Source organism: Panthera uncia, chromosome E1 (genome assembly GCF_023721935.1).
Source record: "Panthera uncia isolate 11264 chromosome E1, Puncia_PCG_1.0, whole genome shotgun sequence".
NCBI classification, from domain to species: Eukaryota; Metazoa; Chordata; class Mammalia; order Carnivora; family Felidae; genus Panthera; species Panthera uncia.
In genome coordinates, this window is record NC_064814.1 from 47074009 (window position 1) to 47096300 (window position 22292).

Here is a 22292-nt window from a genome sequence, read left to right on the forward strand (position 1 = left end):
CGACAGCAGCCGGACGTCACTTCCGCCGGCTCAAGCACCGCGAGATCTCACCTACCTGGGGGCCAGTTACTGTTTCCATGGAAACAGCCCCGCTACTCACCGTAGCCGGAAGTTGGCTTTCTTTTCCTTCGCTTTTTATGCCGTTCCCTTGTGAAATTCCTCCTGCTGTTTAGTGGGCCTGTGAGCAAAGGAAGACGCTAAACTCATAATTAGGCGCATATTTCCCGGATTTTGCTTGGAATGACCGTCCCGTTTTCCACCTAGCCAAATCCTTCACGCCTGGCTTAATTGCCACCTCTTCCACGAGGCTTTTCCTGTAATGAAGACTGGAGCCAGGCAGGCTGCCTGGATTCAGATCCCTTTCCTACTACTTAGCTGCGTGAATTTGGACAAGTTTACTTGGCCGTCCCCTGCCTTGTATTACCCATCTGTAAGATTCTTACAATAACCTCAATCACCAAAACAGAACAGTGCACAGCACATAGTGAGGACTGCATTTTCATTCAGGTATATGCTGAACGAATTGATTTCCCCATTTGAAATTGATCTGTCCTACTTCCAGTCGACTCCCAAAGCACTTTGTTCCTCTCATATAGCTACTTCCACTCTGTCGCAGAAAATTGTCTCCAAAGTCCATACCATACCCATTGGTCTTAACTGGCCTGGAGTCCCTTAAATTGAAGCATCTTTCTTACTCATTCCTGTATCTTCTAAGGGCTTACCACGGGATCTGGTCCATAGTGGGGACTGAGCAAATTAGTGTACATTTTGAATTTCATCCAACATATTTATTGAGCATTTACAATGTGCTCTGCTAGGTGTGTAAAAACAGTCACGCTCCTTCTTCCCTGAAGATAATGAACAGATAAAGACCCCGAAAAAAGCAGTTGTGCTCTGAAGGAATGGAACAAAGTTCTGTAGGATCATGCAACAGAGGAAACTGACCTCGCCTGGGAACAATTGGAAAGACTTTCTTGAAGAAATGACATAAGCTGAGCTCTGAAGAAAGAGTAGGAGTTAGTAAGGTAAGGGGGAAGGAATTTTCCTGAGAGAACAGCCGTGGTGGGAGGGAGTTTGCTATCTGAGATTGAGGAATTGAAAATAGATCAGGATGGTTGGAGAGCAGTGGTATGAGATGGGGCTGCTAGGTAGGCAGGGACCACATCAAGTCAGCTGTGTTAAAGATACTAGACTTTTCCTTGAGAAGATGGGGAAACTGCTGAGAGTTTTATGTAAGTGAGTAGCATCATTGGGTTTGCACTTAGAAAATGTTGTCATGGATGACTTTAAAGAGACATTTAAGAAGATATTATAGTAGTCAACAAGAAATATAATAATAATAATAATAATAATAATAATTGTATATTGAAAAAGTAGATTGAAATAGATTGGTGAATTTGGGATATGCTTAGATGAATGACTTTAACACTTGTACTCTAAGATGGAAATGCCCCTGAATGTTCTATGGCAGCACTTGACCCTGAATCTTTGATCTTTGGCAACACATAAGACAGATATTTTGACTTAGGGGACACACTTCTACGGATATACATGGATTTGAATGAAAGCTGAAAAACACTGTGGAGTAGAGCACTATAGTAATTCAAAACAGCCACAGCTGCTAATCCTACTTTAAAATTTGTTGCCTATTTGGATTGTGCCAGCCGCTCCCCAAATGTGGTTCTCCAACCAGTAGCATCAGCATTATCTGGGAACTTCTTAGAAATGCAAATTCTTGAACCCACACTCTAGATTCACTGCATCAGGAACTCTGAGGGTGGGCGGTTACCTGTAATCTGAGATAAACAGGTAATTCTGATGCACACTAAATTGGCAGAGAGGAGCCAGGATACAAATTACACTCATTTCAAAACAGCTAAGACCCATTCTACCTTTCTGTCTTCCTCTCCAGAAGGAACTGACTGAAAGAGATTGGGGTTATAAGGATAACCTTGAGTATATTCTAATTTACATCTTTTTTAAGGCTAGTCATTTGTAAAATCCGTCAATTACTTGAGACACATTTTACAATAAAGAAAGACACACCAGTGGGTGGAGATGCTACACTTAATCATTTGTTCTTCCATTCTTTGAACACACATCTACTTTGTATCTAATATGTGTCAAGCCCTGTGTCTGTGAACAAGACAGAAGGTCCTTGCCTGCATGAAGTTCTGGCTTGGGGAGTAACACAGTAAGCAAGCAAACGCACAAAATAACTTCATATAGTTAATATAGGGTCTGAAGAAGTCACGTGGTGATTGGGTGCAGGAAGGTCAGGAAATGTTTCTGAGGTCTGAAGGATGAGAAGAGCCGTTAAAAAAGATCCAGGGGAGGAGCGCCTGGTTGGTTGACTTTGGCTCAGGTGATGGTCTCTCAGTCTGTGAAATCGAGCCCCGGGTCGGGCTCTGTGCTGACAGCTGGGAGCCTGGAGCCTCCTTCGGATTCTGTGTCTCCCTCTCTCTCTGCCTCCAACCCACTTGCATTCTGTCTCTGTCTTTCTCAAAAATAAATAAACATTCAAAAAAAAAAAAATCCAGGGGAATAAATTCCAGAGAAAGAGGAGCAAGCAAACACGATATACAAAGATCTTAAGGCCCAGACAAGCTTGGTGTGTTTCTGGGCGGGAAAAAATGCCAGTGTGGCTAAAATATGGTGAATGAGAAGGATCCTGGTGTCTCTCATGAGTACTACTTGTCTGTAACAATAATAACAATTGCTTAGGTTTGTCCAGCTTTTTCAATTTGTAAAGCATTTTCAGATCCACTAGATATTTGCAAATTCATCAGTGAAATAGCTTTACCAAGTAAAGTGACTCAAAAGAAGGCAATAGTTAAAAAAAAAAAAAAAAAAAAAAAGGAAAGGAATAGTAGATAATACTGAGAAAAAACAGCGTCAGGCACTATCCACACATTCCATTTCTATTTGGAGATTCATGTGGTTCCAGGGAACCTGACTTGGAGATCTGAGCAAAGTGACCCGGGGAAATCATCTTCACATGCCATCACCAGTCCCCTCAAGCCACCCTGAGCATATGTCTAGGATGATCCAATCAGAGGAAAGCTCGGGACTTCTGTGACCACTCTTCCCTGCTGGATTGAGCAAGGAAGCCCACAGCTTCTGGCAACCACCTCGGAGCCCCAAGGGGAGCAAGGTGTAGAATGAAGCCAATGTCTCCAAATACGGAGAAGAGAGGTACAGAAACCAGCCCTGTGCATCTTTGAGTCACCGGATCCATTTTTACCTGCAGTAATCCTTCCTCTAGAGCTTTCGCCAAAAAGTATGAGCCAAAAATTTGCCTTGATTGTTTACAGTTCTACTGTTGAAAGTTTATTTAATTATTGAGAGGGGGAGGGGCACAGAGAGAGGGAGAGAGAGAATCCCAAGTAGGCTTTGCACTGTCAGCGCAGAGCCTGACGTGGGGCTCGATCTCGCGAACATGAGATCATGACCTCAGTCAAAATCAACAGTCAGATGCTTAACAAGCCACCCAGGCACCCCCAAACTTTTATTGTTTAAGTTCCCATGGTGTTTTCTCTTACTTGTAGCTACAGGCATCCTGATACAGCACTTTAATGGTCCTCCCAAAAAATCCTTGGAGGCAGATTTTATTGTGTGAGGCATAGGGGCTATTCACAAATATTCCATTTCTTTTCCTTCCACCCTCCTTTGAAGTTAAGTGTGACTGTGACTATGTGACTTCATTGGTCAATGAAACACAAGTAGAAGTGGCATGTGTCACTCTTGGGGTAGGGGTCTTAAGTGCCAGTGGGCGGTTCCTCCTCTGTCAGGGTGCCCACGGATGCAGGTGTTGAGATGGAACCTCCATCAGCATGGGTCCCTGACTAGGGTGGGTCAAGCATTCCTCAGACCACTTTGGACATGGAGTTCTGTAAAAATGACCTCAAAATCTAGAGGATTGGCATTTAGTGCTTCAGAAACACTTATTATCTCACAATTTCTGTGGATCAGGAATTCTGTCACAGTTTACGTGGGTACCTCTGCCTTAAGACTCTCATAAGACCGCAATCAAGGTATTGTCCAGGGCTGTGATCTCATCTGAAGGCTTGATGGGGAGACAGTTGGCTTCCAAGCTCATTTGCATGGTTATTAGAAGGATTCAGGTACTCACAGCTTTAGGACCTCAGTTGCTTGCTGATGGTTGGCTGGAGATCTCTCTCAGTTCTTTGCCATTTGGTCCTCTCCATAAGGCCACTCATAACATGGCAAGTGGATTCCGAGAGGGGTGGGACAAGATGCAATACTGAAGTCCTAGCCTTTTTTTGTAATCTAGGTGCAGCCCACACCCACGAGCAGGGATTTTTCACAAGTATGACTCCCAGGAGGCAGGGCTTCCTGGGAGCCATTTTGGAGGCTGCCTACCATAATGAGTGAGAAGTAAACTTTTGTTAAGCAACTGAGAATTTGCGGTTGATTACTGCTGCAGCTTAATGTAGACTATCCTCATTTGATACAACTTCTATTCTTTTTAAAAAAATTTAATGCTTATTTATTTTTGAGAGAGAGAGAGAGAGAGAGAGAGAGAACATGCGCATGAGCAGAGGATGGGCAGAGAGAGAGAGAGGGAGACGCAGAATCTGAAGCAGGCTCCAGGCTCTGAGGTGTCGGCACAGAGCCTGACATGGGCTCGAACACAGAGCTGGAACTTGTGAACCGGGAGATCATGACCTGAGCCAACTGAGCCACCCAGGCACCTCAATACAACTTTTGTTCTTCATTGTTCCGAAGAGGAAACTGATGCTCAGAGAGATTTAGGTGCTTGGCCAAAGATACATAGTTGGTTACTGGCAGAACTAGGATTTAAATCTATATCTGACTCCAGAGTCTGAACGTCCTTTCACCGTATACATTGTGCAAGTGTGAAATGTGGGGATGGAAAAGGCCTTCAGTTTCAGTCAGCGGGACAGTAGCAGCCCTCCACATCACTGCCAGAGTATACAGCAACGTGGGGTGAGCGGGTGAGAAGAAAGAACCCAGACAAAAACATGCCCTACTTCCTTGCACTCTGCTCCAACGCACTTTATATTCCCAGATTCACCACCTTTCTTTGATCACTTTAGCAGGTCCAAGTTTCTACCCACAGCCACATGCAGAATTGGCTTGTTTGGTTGGTTGTTTAGAAGATGGACAGAATCAAGAACGATTTGTCTGAGACTATTTTGTCAACCCCTTCCTATTACTGATGAGTCGATGAAGGCCAGAGAGGAGCTGTAACTTGCCCGAGGTCACACAGCACACTAGTGGCAGATCTAGGAATATGACCTCCGTTGCTAGAATCCCAGTCCAGGCTTCTTTTCATGCAGTATGTGGCAACTTTGTAGAAATGCTACCAAGCAGGCATCAGTGGCCTTTATATGTTAACAGCACAACCTCCTCCGAACAAGCTGTGCCTTGTACCGAGCTAGAAGGGTAGTCGAGGTAGAGCTTTCCTAGCTGTATTCTGGAAGATCTACTCTCCTTTCCTTCTGCTTCTACTTTTAAAGTTCCAAAAGGTATTTTTGATACCTCTAATTTAATTCCTCATGCCCACACCACAGCCTATTTCCACTTTAGGCTGCATCCCATTCTTTTTTTCAGTCCAGTTAGTGATGCTTGAAAGCCAAATTTATACTATGGTCTTTGAATAGCCAAAACAATCTTGAAAAAGAAAAACAAAACTGGAGGTATCACAATTCCAGACTTCAAGTTATATTTCAAAGTGGTAGCGATTAAGGCAGTATGGTTCTGGCATAAAAACAGACACAAATACCAATGGTATAGAATAGAAAATCAAGAAATGAACCCACAACTATATGGTCAATCAATCTTTGACAAAGGAAGAATGAATATACAGTGGAAAAAAGATAGTCTCTTCAACAAATGCTGTTGGGGAAATTGGACATTTACATGCCAAAGAATGAAACTGCACCACTTTCTTTCACCATACACAAAAATAGGTTAAAAATGGATTAAAGACCTAAATGTGAGACCTGACACCACAAAAATCATAGAAAAGAACATAGGCAGTGACTTCTTTCACATCAACCTCAGCCACTTCTTTTAAGATATGTCTCCTGAGGCAAGGGAAACAAAAGCAAAAAGAAACCATTGGAACCACATCAAAATAAAGAAGTCTCTGCACAGTGAAGGAAACAACAAAAATAAAACACAACCTACTGAATGGGAGAAGATATTTGCCAATGGCATATCTAATAAAGGGTTAGTATCCAAAATATACAAAGAACTTATACAACCCAACACTCAAAAAACGAATAATCCAATTAAAAAATGGACCGAAGACATGAACAGACATTTCTCCAAAGAAGACATCCAGATGACCAACAGACACATGAAAAGATGCTCATTATCACTCATTATCAGGGAAATGCAAATCAAAACTCCAATGAGCTATCACCTCACCCCTGTCAGAATGTCAAAAAGAAACAAGTGTTGGCAAGAATGTGGAGAAAAAGGAACCCTCTTGCTCTGTTGGTGGGAATGCAAACTGGTGCAGCCATTGTGGGAAACAGTACGAGTGTTCCTCAAAAAATAAAAAAATAGAACTACCCTATGATCCAGTAATTGTACTACTGGGTACAACACCCTCCCCCCCCCAATACAAAAACACTAATTCAAAGGGATACATGTGCCCCTATGCTTATGGCAGCATTATTTGCAATAGCCAACTATGGAAGCAGCCCAAGTATCCACCAATAGATGAATGGATAAAGAAGAAGTGGTATATATATAATGGAATATTACTCAGCCATAAAAATAATGAAATGTTGCCATTTACAACAGCTAGAACTAGAGAGTATAATGCTAAGCAAAGTAAGTCAGTCAGAGAAATACAAATGCCATGTCATCTCACTCCTATGTGGAATTTAAGAAACAAAACAAATGAGCAGAGGGGAAAAAAAGACAAACCAAGAAAGAGACTCTTAACTATAGAGAACAAACTGATGGTCATGGGGCAGTGGGGCGGTGGGAAGGAATGGGTGAAATAGGTGATGGGGATTAAAGAGTACATTTAGCATGATGAAAAAAATATATAATATGGTTTGATGGAATTTCCAGTGTTTGTAGATGTAAATGTGACAACTACAACAGAAAATGGGAGTGCAAATGGACCTTATAGTGGTAAGGTTTCTATATTCTACTCGAAGTGGTAAAATATTTATTACTAGTAGTATATGAAAAGTTAAGTATGTATTGTAACTACTAAAAAGTAAAACTCAATCGATACATTAAAAATACTAAAAATTTCAAATAATTCAAAAGAAGGCAGGAAATCAAAAACAGAGGAAACAAAGAGAAAACATAATGAAATAGTAGGCCTAAATCCAATATGCACAATTACATTAAATATAAATGGTTTAAACACACTAATAAGAGAATTGAGATTGTCAGAATGTATCAAAAAATAGATCCAAGTGTATGTTATCTATAAGTAACTCAGCTCAAATTAGTGCAAAGATAAAAAATAAAAGGATGGGAAGAGATGCTTTGAAAACATAGTGAAAAGAAAGTTGGAGGTGGTTGTATTAATATCAAACATAGTAAGATTATGTACAGACAGTTGTTCATAGTATTCTCCTATCCTTATAGTGTTTGCAGATTCTGTAGTGATAAATCCTACACGGAAAATTAACAGAGATAAAAATAATGCTGAAAAAGTCAATTCACCAAGAGGATAAAACAATCTTAAATATATATAAACCTAACAGAACCACAAAATGTATAAACCAAAAATTGACTTTAAAAACCCTGAAATTGGGGTGCCTAGATGGCTCAGTCAGTTAAGCACCAGATTTCAGCTCAGGTCGTGATCTCACAGTTGGTGGGTTCGAGCCCCGCGTCGGGCTCTGCGCCGACAGCTCAGAGCCCGGAGCCTGCTTCAGATTCTGTGTCTTCCTCCCTCTCTGTCCCTTCCCTGCTCTCTGTCTCTTTCTCTCTCAAAAATAAATAAACATTAAAACAAAACAAAGCCCTGAAATGGACAAATCCATAATTATAATTGGAGAATTTAACATTGCCCTGTAAGTAATTGATAGAATAAGTAGACAAGAAATCAGCAATGAAATAGAAAAACCAAACAACACCATCAACTGACTGTATCTAATTGACATTTAATATAACCTTCGACCCGATAACAGCACAATACACATTCTTTTCAAGTGCATGTGGAACATTCACCAAGATATACCACGTAGTGGGTCATAAAACAGGCCTTAACAAATTTAAAAGAATTGGAATCATACAAGGCATGTTCTCTAAATAATGGAATTAAAGAAGAAATCAAAAAACAAAAAGATAACTGAAAATTTTCTAAATATTCGGATATTAAAGAACACACTTCTAAACAGTTTACGGGCTGAGGTAGAGGTCTCAAGGGAAATTAGAAAAAAATTAGAACTGAATGAAAATTAAAAGACAATGTATCAAAATCTGTGAGACGAAACTAAAGCAGTGCTTAGAGAAAATAGTATAGCATTACACATTATATTTTAAAAGAAGAAATTCTTAAACAATTTAAACTTCCACAAAAACTACAGACTAATATCCTTCATGAATATAAGCATATAAACCCCCAACAGAATATAAGCAAATTGAATTCAGCAATAGATTAAAAAAAAAAAAAAAAAAAAAAAAAAAAGGTCATACCATGACTAAGTAGGGTTTTTCTCAGGAATGTATGAGATGTTCATTGTTTGAAAATCATTGTAATCCATCCAACAACAGCCTGAAGAAGAGAAAACTGTATGATCCTATAAACTGCCGCATGCAGAAAAAGCATTTGCCAATATGCAACATCCATTCATGATTTTAAAAAACTCTCAGAAAACTAGGCATAGAAAGGCACTCCTTAATTGGATTTAAAAACAGAGTGGGGGCGGGGTGGGATCTACAGAAAGCTCACAGCTAACATGATTCTTAATGGTGAAAAAGTGAATTCTTTCCCCCAGGATGAGAAAAAAGACAAAAATGTCTTCTAAAATCCTAAAACGAAACAGCTAATCAACACTCAAATGTCTTAGTGTTTAAAATCTTTGAGGCTTTGAGGCACCTGGATGGCTCAGTGGGTTAAGCATCCGACTTCAGCTCAGGTCATGATCTCACGGTTCCCGCGTTTGAGCTCTGCATCGGGCTCTGTGCTGACAGCTCAGAGCCTGGAGCCTGCTTTGGATTCTGTGTCTCCCTCTTTGTCTGTGCCCCTCCCTGGCTCGTGCTCGCTCACTCGCTCTCTCTCAGAAATAAATAAACATTATTTGAGCCTTTCATTTTTACATAAGAACTGACTGGACTATAAATGTCATGGTATCTTCTATCTGCTTCAATATCTAAGGAAACTATGAAACATACATACTCGAGGCATAGTATATTTTTTTCCTTTCAGTTTTTTCTGTTTTTTTTTTTTTTTTAATATATTTGAGAGAGAGAGAGAGAGAGAGAGAGAGACAGAGCATGCGCAGGGGAGGGGCAGAGAGACGGAGACAGAATCTGAAGCAGGATCCAGGCTCCGAGCTGTCAGCACAGAGCCCGACGTGGGGCCCAAACCGTGAGATCATGACCTGAGCCGAAGTCAGATGCTCAACCGACTGAGCCACCCAGGCGCCCCTTTCTGTTCAGTTTTTGACATATAACTCACATGCCATAATATTTCCCCCTTGTACAATTTACTTACAATTCAGCTGTTTTTCATATACCACGAAGTTGTGCAGCCATCACCACTACTTAATTCCAGAATATTCTCTTCACTCCAAAAAGAAGTCACTTTCTTATTAGCAGTCACTCCCCATTCCCTCTTACCTCTTCCCATCCCCTGGCAACCATTAATCTCCTCTCCATCTCTATGAGTTTGCCTAATATGGAAATTGCAGATAAATGAAATTATGCAGTCTGTGACCTTTTATGTCTGGCTTCTTTTACTTAGCATAATGTCTTCAGGGCTCATCCATGTTGTAGCATGTCACAATTTCCTTCCTTTTCCAGGCTGAATACTATTCCATTGCATGGATAATACCACATTTCGTTTATCTGTTTATCAGTTGATAGGCAATTGGGTTATTACCACCTTTTGGTTATTATGAGTAATGCCGTTATGACTATTCATGTGCAAGTTTTGGTGTGGATATAGTCTTTCAATGTTCTTGGATTTATATCCAAGAGTGGAATTTGTGGGTCATATGGTAACTCTAAGTTTAACTTTTAGAGGCCACGGCCAAACTATTTTCTAAAGTTGTGGCACATTTTACAAGCCTACCAGTAATGCGTGAGATTTCTTGTTACTTTACGTTCTTGCTGCATTCAGAATTTTCAGTCTTTTCAATTTTAGCCGCTAGTAAGTATATAGTGGTATCTCACTGTGGTTTGGATTAGCGTTTCCTTAATGAGCAATGATGTGGAGGGTCTTCTCTGTGCTTCTTGGCCGTATCTTCTTTGGAGAAATGTCTATTCGTACCCGTTGCTCGTTTTATGTTGAGTTATTTGTCTTTTCACTGTGGAGTTGTAAGAGTTCTTTCCATACTCTGAGTAAAAGTCCTGTTCCAGATATACGATTCGCAAACATTTCCTCTCATTCTGTGGGCTATCTTTTTACTTTCTTGGCAGGCCCCTTTGGAGCATAAAAAGTTTTAAATTTTGGTGAAGTCTTTTCTTTTTTTTCTTGGGCAGAGCATATCTGAAAAACATCCTGACGTACCTTCCCCTTATGAGTTAGCTGGCTTCTTTCTCTTTACCCCTTTTGCTGTATAAGCTTAAGCCATGAGGTTTATGCAGCCCCAGAAAGGGAAGGGGAAATAGCAGCAGCTAGAATACAAAGGCCATTTGATTCAAAGTCAGCTTTTGGGTTAAGATTTCTAAATTCTAGGGGTGCCTGGGTGGCTCAGTCGGTTGAGCATCTGACTTCGGCTCAGGTCATGATCTCACAGCTCATGAGTTCGAGCCCCGCGTCGGGCTCTGTGCTGACGGCTGGGAGCCTGGAGCCTGCTTCGGATTCTGTGTCTCCCCCCTCTCTCTGCCCCTAACCCACTCACATTCTGTCTCTGTCTCTCTCAAAAATGAATAAACATTAAAAAAAAAAAAAGATTTCTAAATTCTAAAAATTCCCTCCATATAGCAAAGGAAATGCATGGTGTTCTTTGCCGTGGGGAGCACTCTATCCAAAGGGAGCTTCTAGACACCTAGGAAGAAATGGGAAAGGCTTCTGGAACCAGGAGCTTGAGAGGAAAATTAGGTAGGGAAGCAGTCAGATGCTGGCCCTGGCTTCTTCTCACTCTTGAGTCGAAAGTCTCAAAGGGCAGGTCAGTTAGAAACCACAGCGTTCCCAGAGCTTCCCTGGCATCAACGGGGAAGGGGGCAAGCCCTCTTGGAGAAGGATCGTGTTAACTTGGTGCCAGATCAGCACGGCTCCTCACTGGCAGGCCTGCAATATCTGAGGGAGGTGTCTAGCACCAAGTGGACCTGAGGTAGCGTCCTGCACAGGCTATGCTGTGGCTCACGTGTACCCAGGGCTGCAAGGAGATGGTCAGAACACAGAGGCTGCAGTTCAAGGACTCTGTGAAGAGGCAACAGGCCAGGACCACAGGCATCTCAGTGTAGACCAGCCCGGGGGGCGGAGGGGAGGGATTGGTACAAACAGCTATGCTGTAGAGACAGCAAGAACAGCACGCAGATCCAAGCTTCTGCCCACCTCCCACCATGGAGTTATGAAGCCTTATTCTTGCGGCCATCATGTTGCCTGGGAGGAATCATCAGCAAACACTAGCCTGGACAGTGGAAGAAGACACAGGTCCAAGCGGTGGGGTGGGAGGAAATCCTATCTATTTTATGCAAAGACAATGCTTTCGGCAGGCGGGGTCCTCCACCAATAGGGCAAAATAATCCTTTTTATTATAAAAATCAACTTGGCACACTGTAGGCTATTTTTAATTCACCAAGAACTCTTTGCGTGCCTTTCACGTGCCAAGCATAGGAAGGAACCTGGGGAAACATGTAGTGAATCACTGCCATGGCCCGTGGCTGAATGAAAGAACATATGGAAAGCCTTTGGCGCAGTGCCTGGCACACAGTAAGCCCGCAGTAAATGTGAGTTCTCTGTCCGCCCTAACCCGGTTAGCAGAACATCTAGATTAATGCAGAGGTCGGAGGGTCATATGATGAAAAGGATTGGTTTGAAGTCATATGGACTTGATTTACAGGCCCGCTGTGTGACCTGGGAAAAGTTACTCTACCTCCCTGAGGCTATTTCTACCCTGTGAAATGAAGATACCTACCTGTGGGGTCATTGTGAAGATACAACACGATAAAGTGCTTGCACGCTGTGTGTAGGTCACCATGACAGATAAAGAAAACAACATGTGAGGTAATACAACCGATACGCATTGAGTGCTTACTATGTGTATGACTCAGTTCTAAAAGCTTTAAGTGCAAAAAGTCATGTCATTCCACAAGAACCCTAGGAGGCAGGTGCTATTATTATTCCTGTTTTGCAAATGAGGAAATTTAATGAGTGGTGTTTAAAGACATGTCAAAGTGTCATAGCTGGTAAGTGCCAGAGTCAGGATTAAAATGGAGGCGGTCGAACTCCAGAACTCGCGTCCCCAGTCACTGCGCTACAGTGCAAAGATCAGGTACCAGGTTCCGATCAAAGCCACTAATGCATGGAGACCATTTCACAGAGCTTGGCCCCTGAGAGACACTCGGTGAAAGATCGATGTCATTGTGTACATGGTGGCGCTTGGAATCCGACCGATTTGAATCCCAATTCTAACACTTACTAGTGACCTAGTGTATTAGTGACCTATTGATGTGTAAAATTACCCCGAAACTCGGAGGCTTGAAATCACATTTACCATCTCACAGTTTCTGAGTTACAAATCTGAGACCAGCTGAGGTGGGTGGTTCTGAGCCAAGGTCTCTCGTGAGATTGTAGTCAAGGTATCAGTTGAAGATACATCATCCGAAAGCTTGACTGGGGTGGAAGGGTCTGTTTCTAAGGTGGCTCACTCACATGACTACTTAACGTCAGGTGGTCTCAGTTCCTCTCTGGGTATTGGCAGAAGGCCTGAGTTCCTTAACATGGGGACCTCTCCATGGGGCTGCTTGAGTGTCCATAGACATGGCAGGGAGAGTAATGAGAGAGAGAGAGAAAGAGAGAGAGAGAAGCCACAATGCCTTTTAATGACCTATTCTCCTACCATGTTATAGGTCAGAAGTGAATAAGTAAATCCAGCCGTATCCCAGGGCACAGGAATTCAGCTCCATCTTTTGAAGGGACATGTATCAAAATCATTTATTTAAAATGACCACATCAAGGGGCAAGTTATTAATCTCTCAGTGCTTCAGTATTTTTATCCTTTAAAATGGGTTAATATTAGTTTTCTTCATAGCAACTTTGTGGGTTAAGTGAGACAATTCACAGAAAGAGCCTAGATGGTGCCTGACACATAGGGGGCATCAGTATCTGTTAGCTCTGATTGCCATTTATTATTAGCTATGCTGAACATGGCTATGTCTCTTGTCACTTAGTCTCAGTTTGTTCACCTATCAAATGGGATTAGTGATATCTACTCTGTTCAAGGCACATAAAAACTGTTTGCTGAATGCATGCACAAGTGAATTTATTGAATACATACTATGTGTCAGGCCCTGTTCTAGGCACTAGGGACATAAAACTAAACAAACCAGACAAGGTTTTACCCTTATGCAACATACATTCCAAAAGGGGAAGACAAAAAATAAAAACCGACAAGTAAACAATAAAGCAAATCATTAAAAAAAAATTTTAATGTTTATTTAGTTTTGAGAGAGACAGAATGCAAGTGGGTTAGGGGCAGAGAGAGAGGGAGACACAGAATCTGAAGCAGGCTCCAGGCTCTGAGCTGTCAGCACAGAGCCCGACACGGGGCTCAAACTCATGAGCTGTGAGATCATGACATGAGTTGAAGTTGGACGCTCAACCGACTGGGCCACCCAGGTGCCCCAAAGCAAATCATTTTATTAAAAAAAGTTTAATGTTTTTATTTATTTTTGAGAGAGAAGTGGGGGAGGGGCATAAAAAGAGAGACACAAAATCCAAAGCAGACTCCAGGCACTGAGCTGTCAGCACAGAGCCTGATGTGGGGCTCGAACCCATGAACCGTGAGATCATGACCTGAGCCGAAGTTGGATACTTAACTGACTGAGCCACCCAGGTGCCCCATAAAGCAAATTATTTTAGAAAAAGGAAGCAAAACATGGTGTTGTATGAGAAATAAAATACTGAGATAACCCACCAGAATGGCTAAAAAGACTGACAACATCAAATGTTGGTGAGTATGTGGAACAAACAGAACTCGCATACATTGCTTATGGGTGCGTAAAATGGCTCAATCAGTTCGCAAAATATCTGGAAGTTTCTTATAAAACTAAACACACACCTTTCCTGGGACTCAATGATCCCGCTTTAGGTATTTACTCAAGAGAGAAGAAAATCCACACCAAGACTTGTATGAGTTCATAGATGCTTTACTCATAATAGCCCCAAACTAGAAATAGTTCAATGCCCATCAATGGGAAAATGGACAAAATGACATATATTCCTACAATTAAATAGAATTCAGCAATAAATCTTCTGATACAAGGTGAACAACACAAATGATTCAAAAACATGCTAAGTGAAAGAAGTCACAAAACAAATATATAACATATGATTCCATTTATAGTTCTAGAACAGGCAAAACTCATCTATGGTGAAAAAAAAATGAGAACAGTGGGAGATGGGTTTGATGGAGGAGGAGCAGGAAGGAACTTTCTGGGAAGATGGAAATGTTCTAGAGCTGCATTGTTTGACATGCAGGCCACCAGCCATGTGGATCATTATTGTTTTTATTTTTAATTTTTTAATGTTTATTTATTTTGAGAGAGAGAGAGAGAGAGACAGAGAGTATCCCAAGCAGGCTCAACGCCATTAGCATAGAGCCCGACATGAGGCTCGAACCCACGAACTGTAAGATCATGACCTGAGCCAAAATCAAGAGTTGGACGCTTAACCAACTGAGCCACCCAGGCGCCTCCATGTGGATTATTTAAATTAAATTATTCAAAGTTAAATAAAATGGAAACTTTGGCTCCACAGGTGCAATAGGCACATTTTGATTACTCAACAACCACACATGGCCAGTGGCTACTGTATCCGGATAGCATTGTTCCATATCTTCCTAGGGATGAAGTCCTAGGGATGAGTTGTCAAATCTCATGGAATGATAAAGTTAAGATTTGTGCATTTCATTTGTAAAATTTGCCTTTAAATATATTGAACTCCCTTAAAGCTACCTAGGCTGATGTGTTTAGGGGTGGGGTATGCTGCTGTCTGCAGCTTACTCTGAAATGCATCCAAGAATAAGATGGGCTGATGGATGGGGAGGCGCACTGACGTATGGTAAAGCAAATACAGCAAACTGTTAACTGTGGAATCCAGGTGGTGGGCATATGTATCTTCATGATACAAGTCTCTCAACTCCTCTGGGTGAAAACTTTTATAATAAAATTAGGAAGCAACACATGGTGACATAATTAAAGAATGAATATCCAAGTGGAGAAACACAGTGGGGAGTCTTAGTGAGGGGGTCAGGGAGTAACCAGACAAGGTTACTTGCAGGATCGCATTCATTGACTCACTCACTCATTCAGGATGCAGGGACGAATCAGACCTGGTCTCTTCCCTTGAATCCGGGAGATGTCAGGAGAGTAACCACTTGTCCCAAGGTGCTGAGGACCTACTATGTGCCCCGGTTGGAGCGTGGGTCAGTGGGACAGCACAGCCCAAATACTTTCTTAACCGCTCCACACTGCTTCCCTTTGGCTCTACCTCTCTGGCCTCAGAGTGGACTACCTTACCCTTCCTTCACCATAATTTCGGAAAGATCCAAAAATGTCCGTTCCATCAGGGTGGGGACTTTGTTCACTGCTTGATATCCACCACCAAGCACATAGGAGATGTTCAGCAAGTATGGTGCCAAGGAAATATAAGAATGAAGCTTGTGGTCTCAGTGGCCTCTCTACCCCCTAAAGCCTCTTTCCCTGCTTCAGGACTTTGACCTTGCTGCCTTCTCTCTCTGGACCGATCGGTCTTTCTGGTTTTTGCATCCCCTATTCTCATCATTTATGTCTCTGCTCCAGCATCACCTCCTGCAAGAGGCCTTCCCTGACCACCCTGCCTGTCTCCCCACCTCTCCATCATCGGGTGCTTTTTGCATCATCGTCTGCTTTTTGTTTTTGTTTTTTTTTTGTTTTGTTTTTGCTAAAAAAAAAAACCTATACCAGGGTACAAAATAATATATACTTACAGATTCATTTGAAAATCATCAGTTTTATGAAGGCTTTGTAATGTTTGCAAGGTGTTTGTTTGTCCTACTTATATCAGCCTCTCCCCAGATATTCGCTGTAAAGCAGGGAGGCTCTCCGGGGGCACATCATCCTGTTTTGGTTCCTTCATACTGTTGCCACTCTCTGAAAATTTTTTTGCCCGTTTTGTACGTTTGTTTGCTTTTCGTCTGTCTCCCTTCTAAGAGGTAAATTCCAGGATGGATGGCAGGGACCTGGTCAGTTTTGTCCACAGCCCCATACAGTGAATGCTCAGTGACACAGCCTCGCTCCATCAGCGCGCACTGCTCCTGCAGTCACGCTGCGGCTGTGGGAGGAGGCAGTCCAGGCCCGGGGTCCCGGGAGAAGATGCGAGTGGAGAGCAAGGGACTGTGGCCTGTCCCCAAAGCCCCGCCCCCTGAGCTCCGCCTCCGCCGGGGCGCGTGCCGCAGCCTCGCTCTGGGGCCAGAGCCTGCGCGCTGCGCCCCGCGCGCCCAGCGCCCCGCGCCCTGCGCCCCGCGCTGCCCGCGCGCCCGAGCCGGCAGGGGTTTCTTTCCCCCGTCGCGGTCATGTCTCCGGGTCCGGCCCGGCGGGGTGGCGCGGCCCAGGCCCCGGCGCCCGCGGCGAGCGACCGCCAGGGACCATGATCCGGCTAGGCTGCTGGTGTGCGCGGCGGCCCCGCGGCGCGGCGTTCCCCGCGGGGCGGCGCTGGGGGTCGGGCGGGCCGGCGGGCCGGGCGGGCGGCCGCTCCCTGCGGGTGCTGGTGGACATGGACGGCGTGCTGGCCGACTTCGAGGGCGGCTTCCTCAGGAAGTTCCGCGCGCGCTTCCCCGACCAGCCCTTCATCGCGCTGGAGGACCGGCGCGGCTTCTGGTTGTCGGAGCAGTACGGCCGCCTGCAGCCCGGCCTGAGCGTGAGCACCCCCTCGCCCCCCGCCCCGGCCCCGCTCGGCGCCGCCGCGGGGCCGCCGTTCCCGCTCCGGGGCCCCGAGCCCAGCCCGGCGGGACTGAGGCCCTCCTTCCCGGTCCTGGGCCGGGACCCCGCGTGACCTTGGGTGGGTCATCGCCCCGAGCCTCGGGGTAGTCTTCGTGTGAAAGGGGGGCCTGGGGAGGACCGACGGCGCAGCCCTGCGCGCAGGAGCTGGTGGCTGTCCTCTCAAAAGTCAGGAGAATAGGAAGCGTAATATACTGTCTTCAGCACACTTTTTAAGTTTTGGTGCATTTGGCCACGAGTCTTTTAATTTTTTAAATGAAATAAATGTTACAGGTAAAGTCCTCTTTGACCCCTGCCACGGTCACGTGCCCACTTCTTCATCCTCGCGAATTTGATGAGTGTCTTTACCATTCTTTTTTTGCCCTTTTCCATGAATATGCATTAGTTCCCAGTGGTATTTGAGGTCCAGAGAAGTGGAGTGCTGCACATCACACAATGCGTCAGTGGTCAAGATGGGGTGGGATCAACTCCTTGGTTTATCCCCTTGCTCTGGCGGCCCTGCTGAACCTGAGCCCGCCACATCCCCCTGACTCCTGATGTGCTCTGCTCTCTGAGTCCGCGATGGATGGAGGGGAAATATCCAGGCACGTTTATAGACAGATGGCTTGGTTTGTGAGCTTAAACTGTTTGGTGAAAGGAACAGGATTTTGCCTTGCCCGCTTAAAGAGGCTGGATGTTTTCTGGCATCCCTTGATTGGCCGCCTAGGGTCCCCTAGGTCACCAGAAGTTTGATGATGATGATGATGGTATTAGAGCCTATTTTGTATCCGTAGGTTGACTGCATTATCTCCCATGTGAGATAGACATTATATCTCCATCATGCAGGCGAGGAAACTTGTCCTAAGTCATATAGCCAGTAAGGGGCTCAGCTAGGATTGGAACCCAAGTCCGTCTGCCTCCCAAGCACATTTAGCTTTCGCCACCCCAAAGTCCTCTTCTCTGTCCTGCTCTAACAAGTAACTTTTCTTTCGACTTAGAAAAGGTTACTTGACAATAATTGGTTTGTTGAGAGGCAGGTTGAAAAGAAAATCAAGCACCATGTCTCTCTTAACACCTTGCACTTCAGAAGGTGACTTTCCCAGAGTTCTGTGTGCTCACTCCTCCCAGCTCTAATGGCTGACTACCAACTTCGAAGTGGAGAGAATACCCTAGTAATTTTTTTGCGGCCTCAGTAACATACCCCCCTGCTCTATGTGTGTGTTCATTTATAGACGGTTCATGTATATATTGACAGTCTGGGCACCTTGTTTCCTTCCAGAAGTGTATTAGGGCAATAAAATAAAGCCCGTCCCCGATCCTGGAAAGGACAGTGGCTTTTGCAGTCCTTTGTACAAGTGTGCAGGCCCCAGGACTAAGGAGATGAATTACCATTTTCTAAGGACGAGGCAAAGGAACAGAGCTCCTGGGACACTAAGGAAGGGGTGTTCTGGGAGTGACGTGCTGAGTTCTGCTTCTGGGAACATTGCAGGAAATGGGATTTTAATAAATGAACACGTGCCCTTTATCCCCAGCACAGCTCACAGCAGGACATCCCCGGGTCTCACCTGGGCTGAGCTGGCCCAGCATCTACAGTTAAAGACAACCAATCAGTCAACCCAGCTTAATTATGTAGGCACATCTGCTTTACAAAACACTGCTCTATCTGTATCCCCTTTGGTCTCCACGGTGCTCTGAGGGGTCACTGGGGCTGAGGTGGAAGGCAGTGCTCATTTTAACTGACTTGGAATGCCGCGTGGTCAGAACAGTTGAGGAACTGAGCCCAGAGACAGGAAGTGCCTTGACCAGGGTTTCAGAGACCAGTTAGTGATGGAAGGAGGGAGAGGTGGCTGGGATGCCGATTACTGAGGTGAGGTGGTTAGCCCGGGGTCACACACTAAGGGGCCAGGACGTCTTACCCCTCTGTCGAGTGCGCTTTCCACCAGCCTATGCTGCCTCTGTGTGAGTCAGAAGCCGAAAGTCATGTTCTGACAGTATCACCCATAAGTGGCCTTGAAAAAACAATCCTCTGTAAATGTCAGTTTCCTTATCAGTAAGCCAAGGATAGCAATTCTTGCCCCTTGTGGGATGTGAGGCTCAAACAAGAGAGAACAGACATTAGCAAGAGTTACTCGTTTGCTTAATCCCACACAGTTTGCAAGAATATGGCCCGTGTGATCTCAGGGTTCTCCCCGCCTGTATGACACGGTGGTTCTGGAGTGTGTGGCCTCTGGCCTGGCAGAGACCCTTGCTGCACCACACACATGGGGTTCAGGTTCCTGCTCCTCAGAGGACTGGGTCTGTCTTCCTTCCCCTTGTCCCGGGCCTGGAGAACTGTGGCATTCTGCAGACTTGGTTTTGGCCCCGTAACACGAGGTAGAAACTTCTAGCCTGGGACTTGGGAGGTGGTGTTCAGCTCTCAGCAATGCCACCGTTCCGCTGGGTGACATTTCAGAAAAACCCTTCCCTATTCAGAGCCTTGATTTTCTCATATGACAGATGCAGGTCTGGATTTTTGGCTTTCAAACTTTAGAAGCAGCAGAATACGTTTTACACAAAGTACTTACTGACATATCAGTGCACAAAGCAGACAAAAGGGCTGTCGTAGTTGATATGAGTGAGGAGCCTGGAGTTCTGCTCAACTGGCCTTCCACCTGCTCTCCACCAGCCCCCCCCCCCCCCCCCCTTAACCTACACTGCACAGAGGTGCGCTGAAAAATCTCTAAGTTCCTCCAGCTCTTGAATTCAAGGACTCTAGTGCCATGGCAAGACCTGGTCCACCCTCAGAGCCTCTACAATGCCTCTGGCCGTTCGAATCAAGCAAGTGCATATGATTCATGACCTACCTTGCGTCCCAGGTGGCCCTAGCCGTGCCTCTAGCAGAGCAGGCTTCAGAATTCATGGCCCCTGACACCTTAGCTGGTCTCTGCTGGATCCTTGCTGAAGTCGGAGCCCCTGGAGAGGGGCTGGAACACACATACTCCATGTGACCCGCCCTCCCCCTGGGATGTGTCCTTGTGTGTGTGTGTGTGTGTGTGTGTGTGTGTGTGTGTGTTGGGGGGTAAGGGGAGCGTGGAAGGCTCACACTCATTGTCAGCAGCTCTTCCCAGCTGTGCCGTCCTTGTGGTGAGGCGAGGTGCTGAGTACCCTGTAAGTCGCATGTTTCTCTCTCGTCTTCTTAGGAGAAGGCCATTAGCATATGGGAATCGGAAAATTTCTTTCTTGACCTGGAGCCTCTACCGGGGGCTGTGGAAGCTGTGAAGCAGATGGCCAACCTAGAAAAGTAAGTTTGTCTTCCCGCCTGAGTATTTGCGCCTTCCCCCTGCCGGCGCCTCCCCTTCTCCCCTGCTGCCCCCACCCTCTGCCGCCCTGCCTTCTCTCTCCCTCGTCCCTGCACAGGCCTCCATGCTTGTTTCTTCAGCCCTGGACATGGTAACACCCTGAGTGACACACACTCGGCCTGTAGGCTAGTAAGGTGTTTTGATCCAGTAACAGGAGAAAATATTGAGTCTAACGGGACCTGGGTGACTGGGTGCTGGATGAGCCCGTATTCAGCAAATATCTGAGAACCGACTCTGTTAGATGCTCCTGGACACCAGTGATACAGAGACGAACAACACATCGTCCCGCCGTCTTGGAGCTCACAGCCCTGCCGGAGAGTAGGTGCTGACGTTAAAGAATCTCACAAGCAGAGATAATCACGGACTGTGATCAGTGCTGAAAAGGAACAGAGTAAGGGGTACGAAGGGGCCTAACGGGAGACCTAATGAGAAAGGTGGTGAGGAAGCAGTATTGTGTGAGGTATTTCTATTTGCTTCTGGTGGAGCAGTTGCTCCTGTGAGCTGAAGCTCCCGCTCCATAACCACCCACTAAAATCCATCAGCAGTTACAGATGATGGCCTTCCCTGAGGACTTAAAACAGAAAACACAAAAGCCATCCTGAGATGTAGTTCGCGTGCCGTACAGCCATTTAAAGTGTCTAATTCAACGGGTGTGTTCGCAGAGTTGTGCACTCATGACCATGGTCAACTTCAGAACACTTTCATCACCCCCAAAAGAAACCCTAAACCCATCAGCAGTCACCACCCCTTCTTCTCCTTCCCTTGCAACCCTAGGCAGCCACCGTCTACTCTAAGACTCTGTAGATTTGCCCGTGCGAGACATTTCATGTGCATTTCATATACATACACTGTGTGGTCTTTTGTGATTGGCTTCTTTTATGCCGTCTTGTGTTTTCAGGGTTCATCTGCTTCCTAGCACAAATCAGTACTTCATGGCTGGGTAATATTCCACGGTACGGATATGCCACGTTTTGTTCATCTGTCCATCAGTTAGTAGACGCTTGGGTTGTTTCTGCTTTTTAGGTATTAAGAATAATACTGCCATGGACACTCAGGTACAAGTTTTGGGTTTTTTTGTGGTCATATGTTTTCATTTTTCTTAGGTGTGTATATACCTAGGAGCAGAATTGCTGGGTCTTGCGGTAAATCCATGTGTAACATTTTGGGGACTGCCAAACTTTTCCAAAGTGACAGTACCATTTGACGTTCCCGTTAGCAATGTATGAGGATTCCATCACACCCTTGCTAACACTTGTGGGCTTTTTTTTTTTTTTTTTTTTAAAGGAGGCTTCGCACATAGCATGGAGCCCAGTGCAGGGCTTGAACTCATGCTCTGAGATCAAGACCTGAGCTGAGATGCAAAGTTGAATACTTATAACCAACTGAGCCACTCAGGCTCCCCGTGTGGTCTTTTTTATTGCAGCCGTCCTAGTGGGTGTGAAGAGATATCTCATCGTCCTTTTGATTTGCCATTTCTCTGAGGGCTTATGCTTTGAGCATCTTCTGGTGTGCTTTTTAACCATATGTTTATCCTTTTTGGAGAAATGTTTATTCAGATCCTTTCCTACTTTTTTTCAATTGGGTTATTGATCTTTTTTATTGCTAATTTTTGAGAGTTCTTTATTTTAGATAACAAGT

General features: G+C 44.8%; 1 protein-coding gene across 2 annotated transcripts in view; it reads left to right on the top strand.

The window, feature by feature from the left end:
• The first annotated feature begins 16875 nt into the window (after positions 1-16875).
• NT5M (5',3'-nucleotidase, mitochondrial) overlaps positions 16876-22292 on the top strand; it is a 31592-nt gene continuing 26175 nt past the window's right edge. For both annotated transcript variants that reach the window (XM_049638006.1, XM_049638008.1), the window contains exons 1-2: positions 16876-17257; positions 20496-20596. In XM_049638006.1, the coding sequence (XP_049493963.1) occupies positions 16988-17257; positions 20496-20596 (371 nt within the window). In that variant the 5' untranslated portion in view covers positions 16876-16987. The remainder of the gene's footprint in view (positions 17258-20495; positions 20597-22292) is intronic.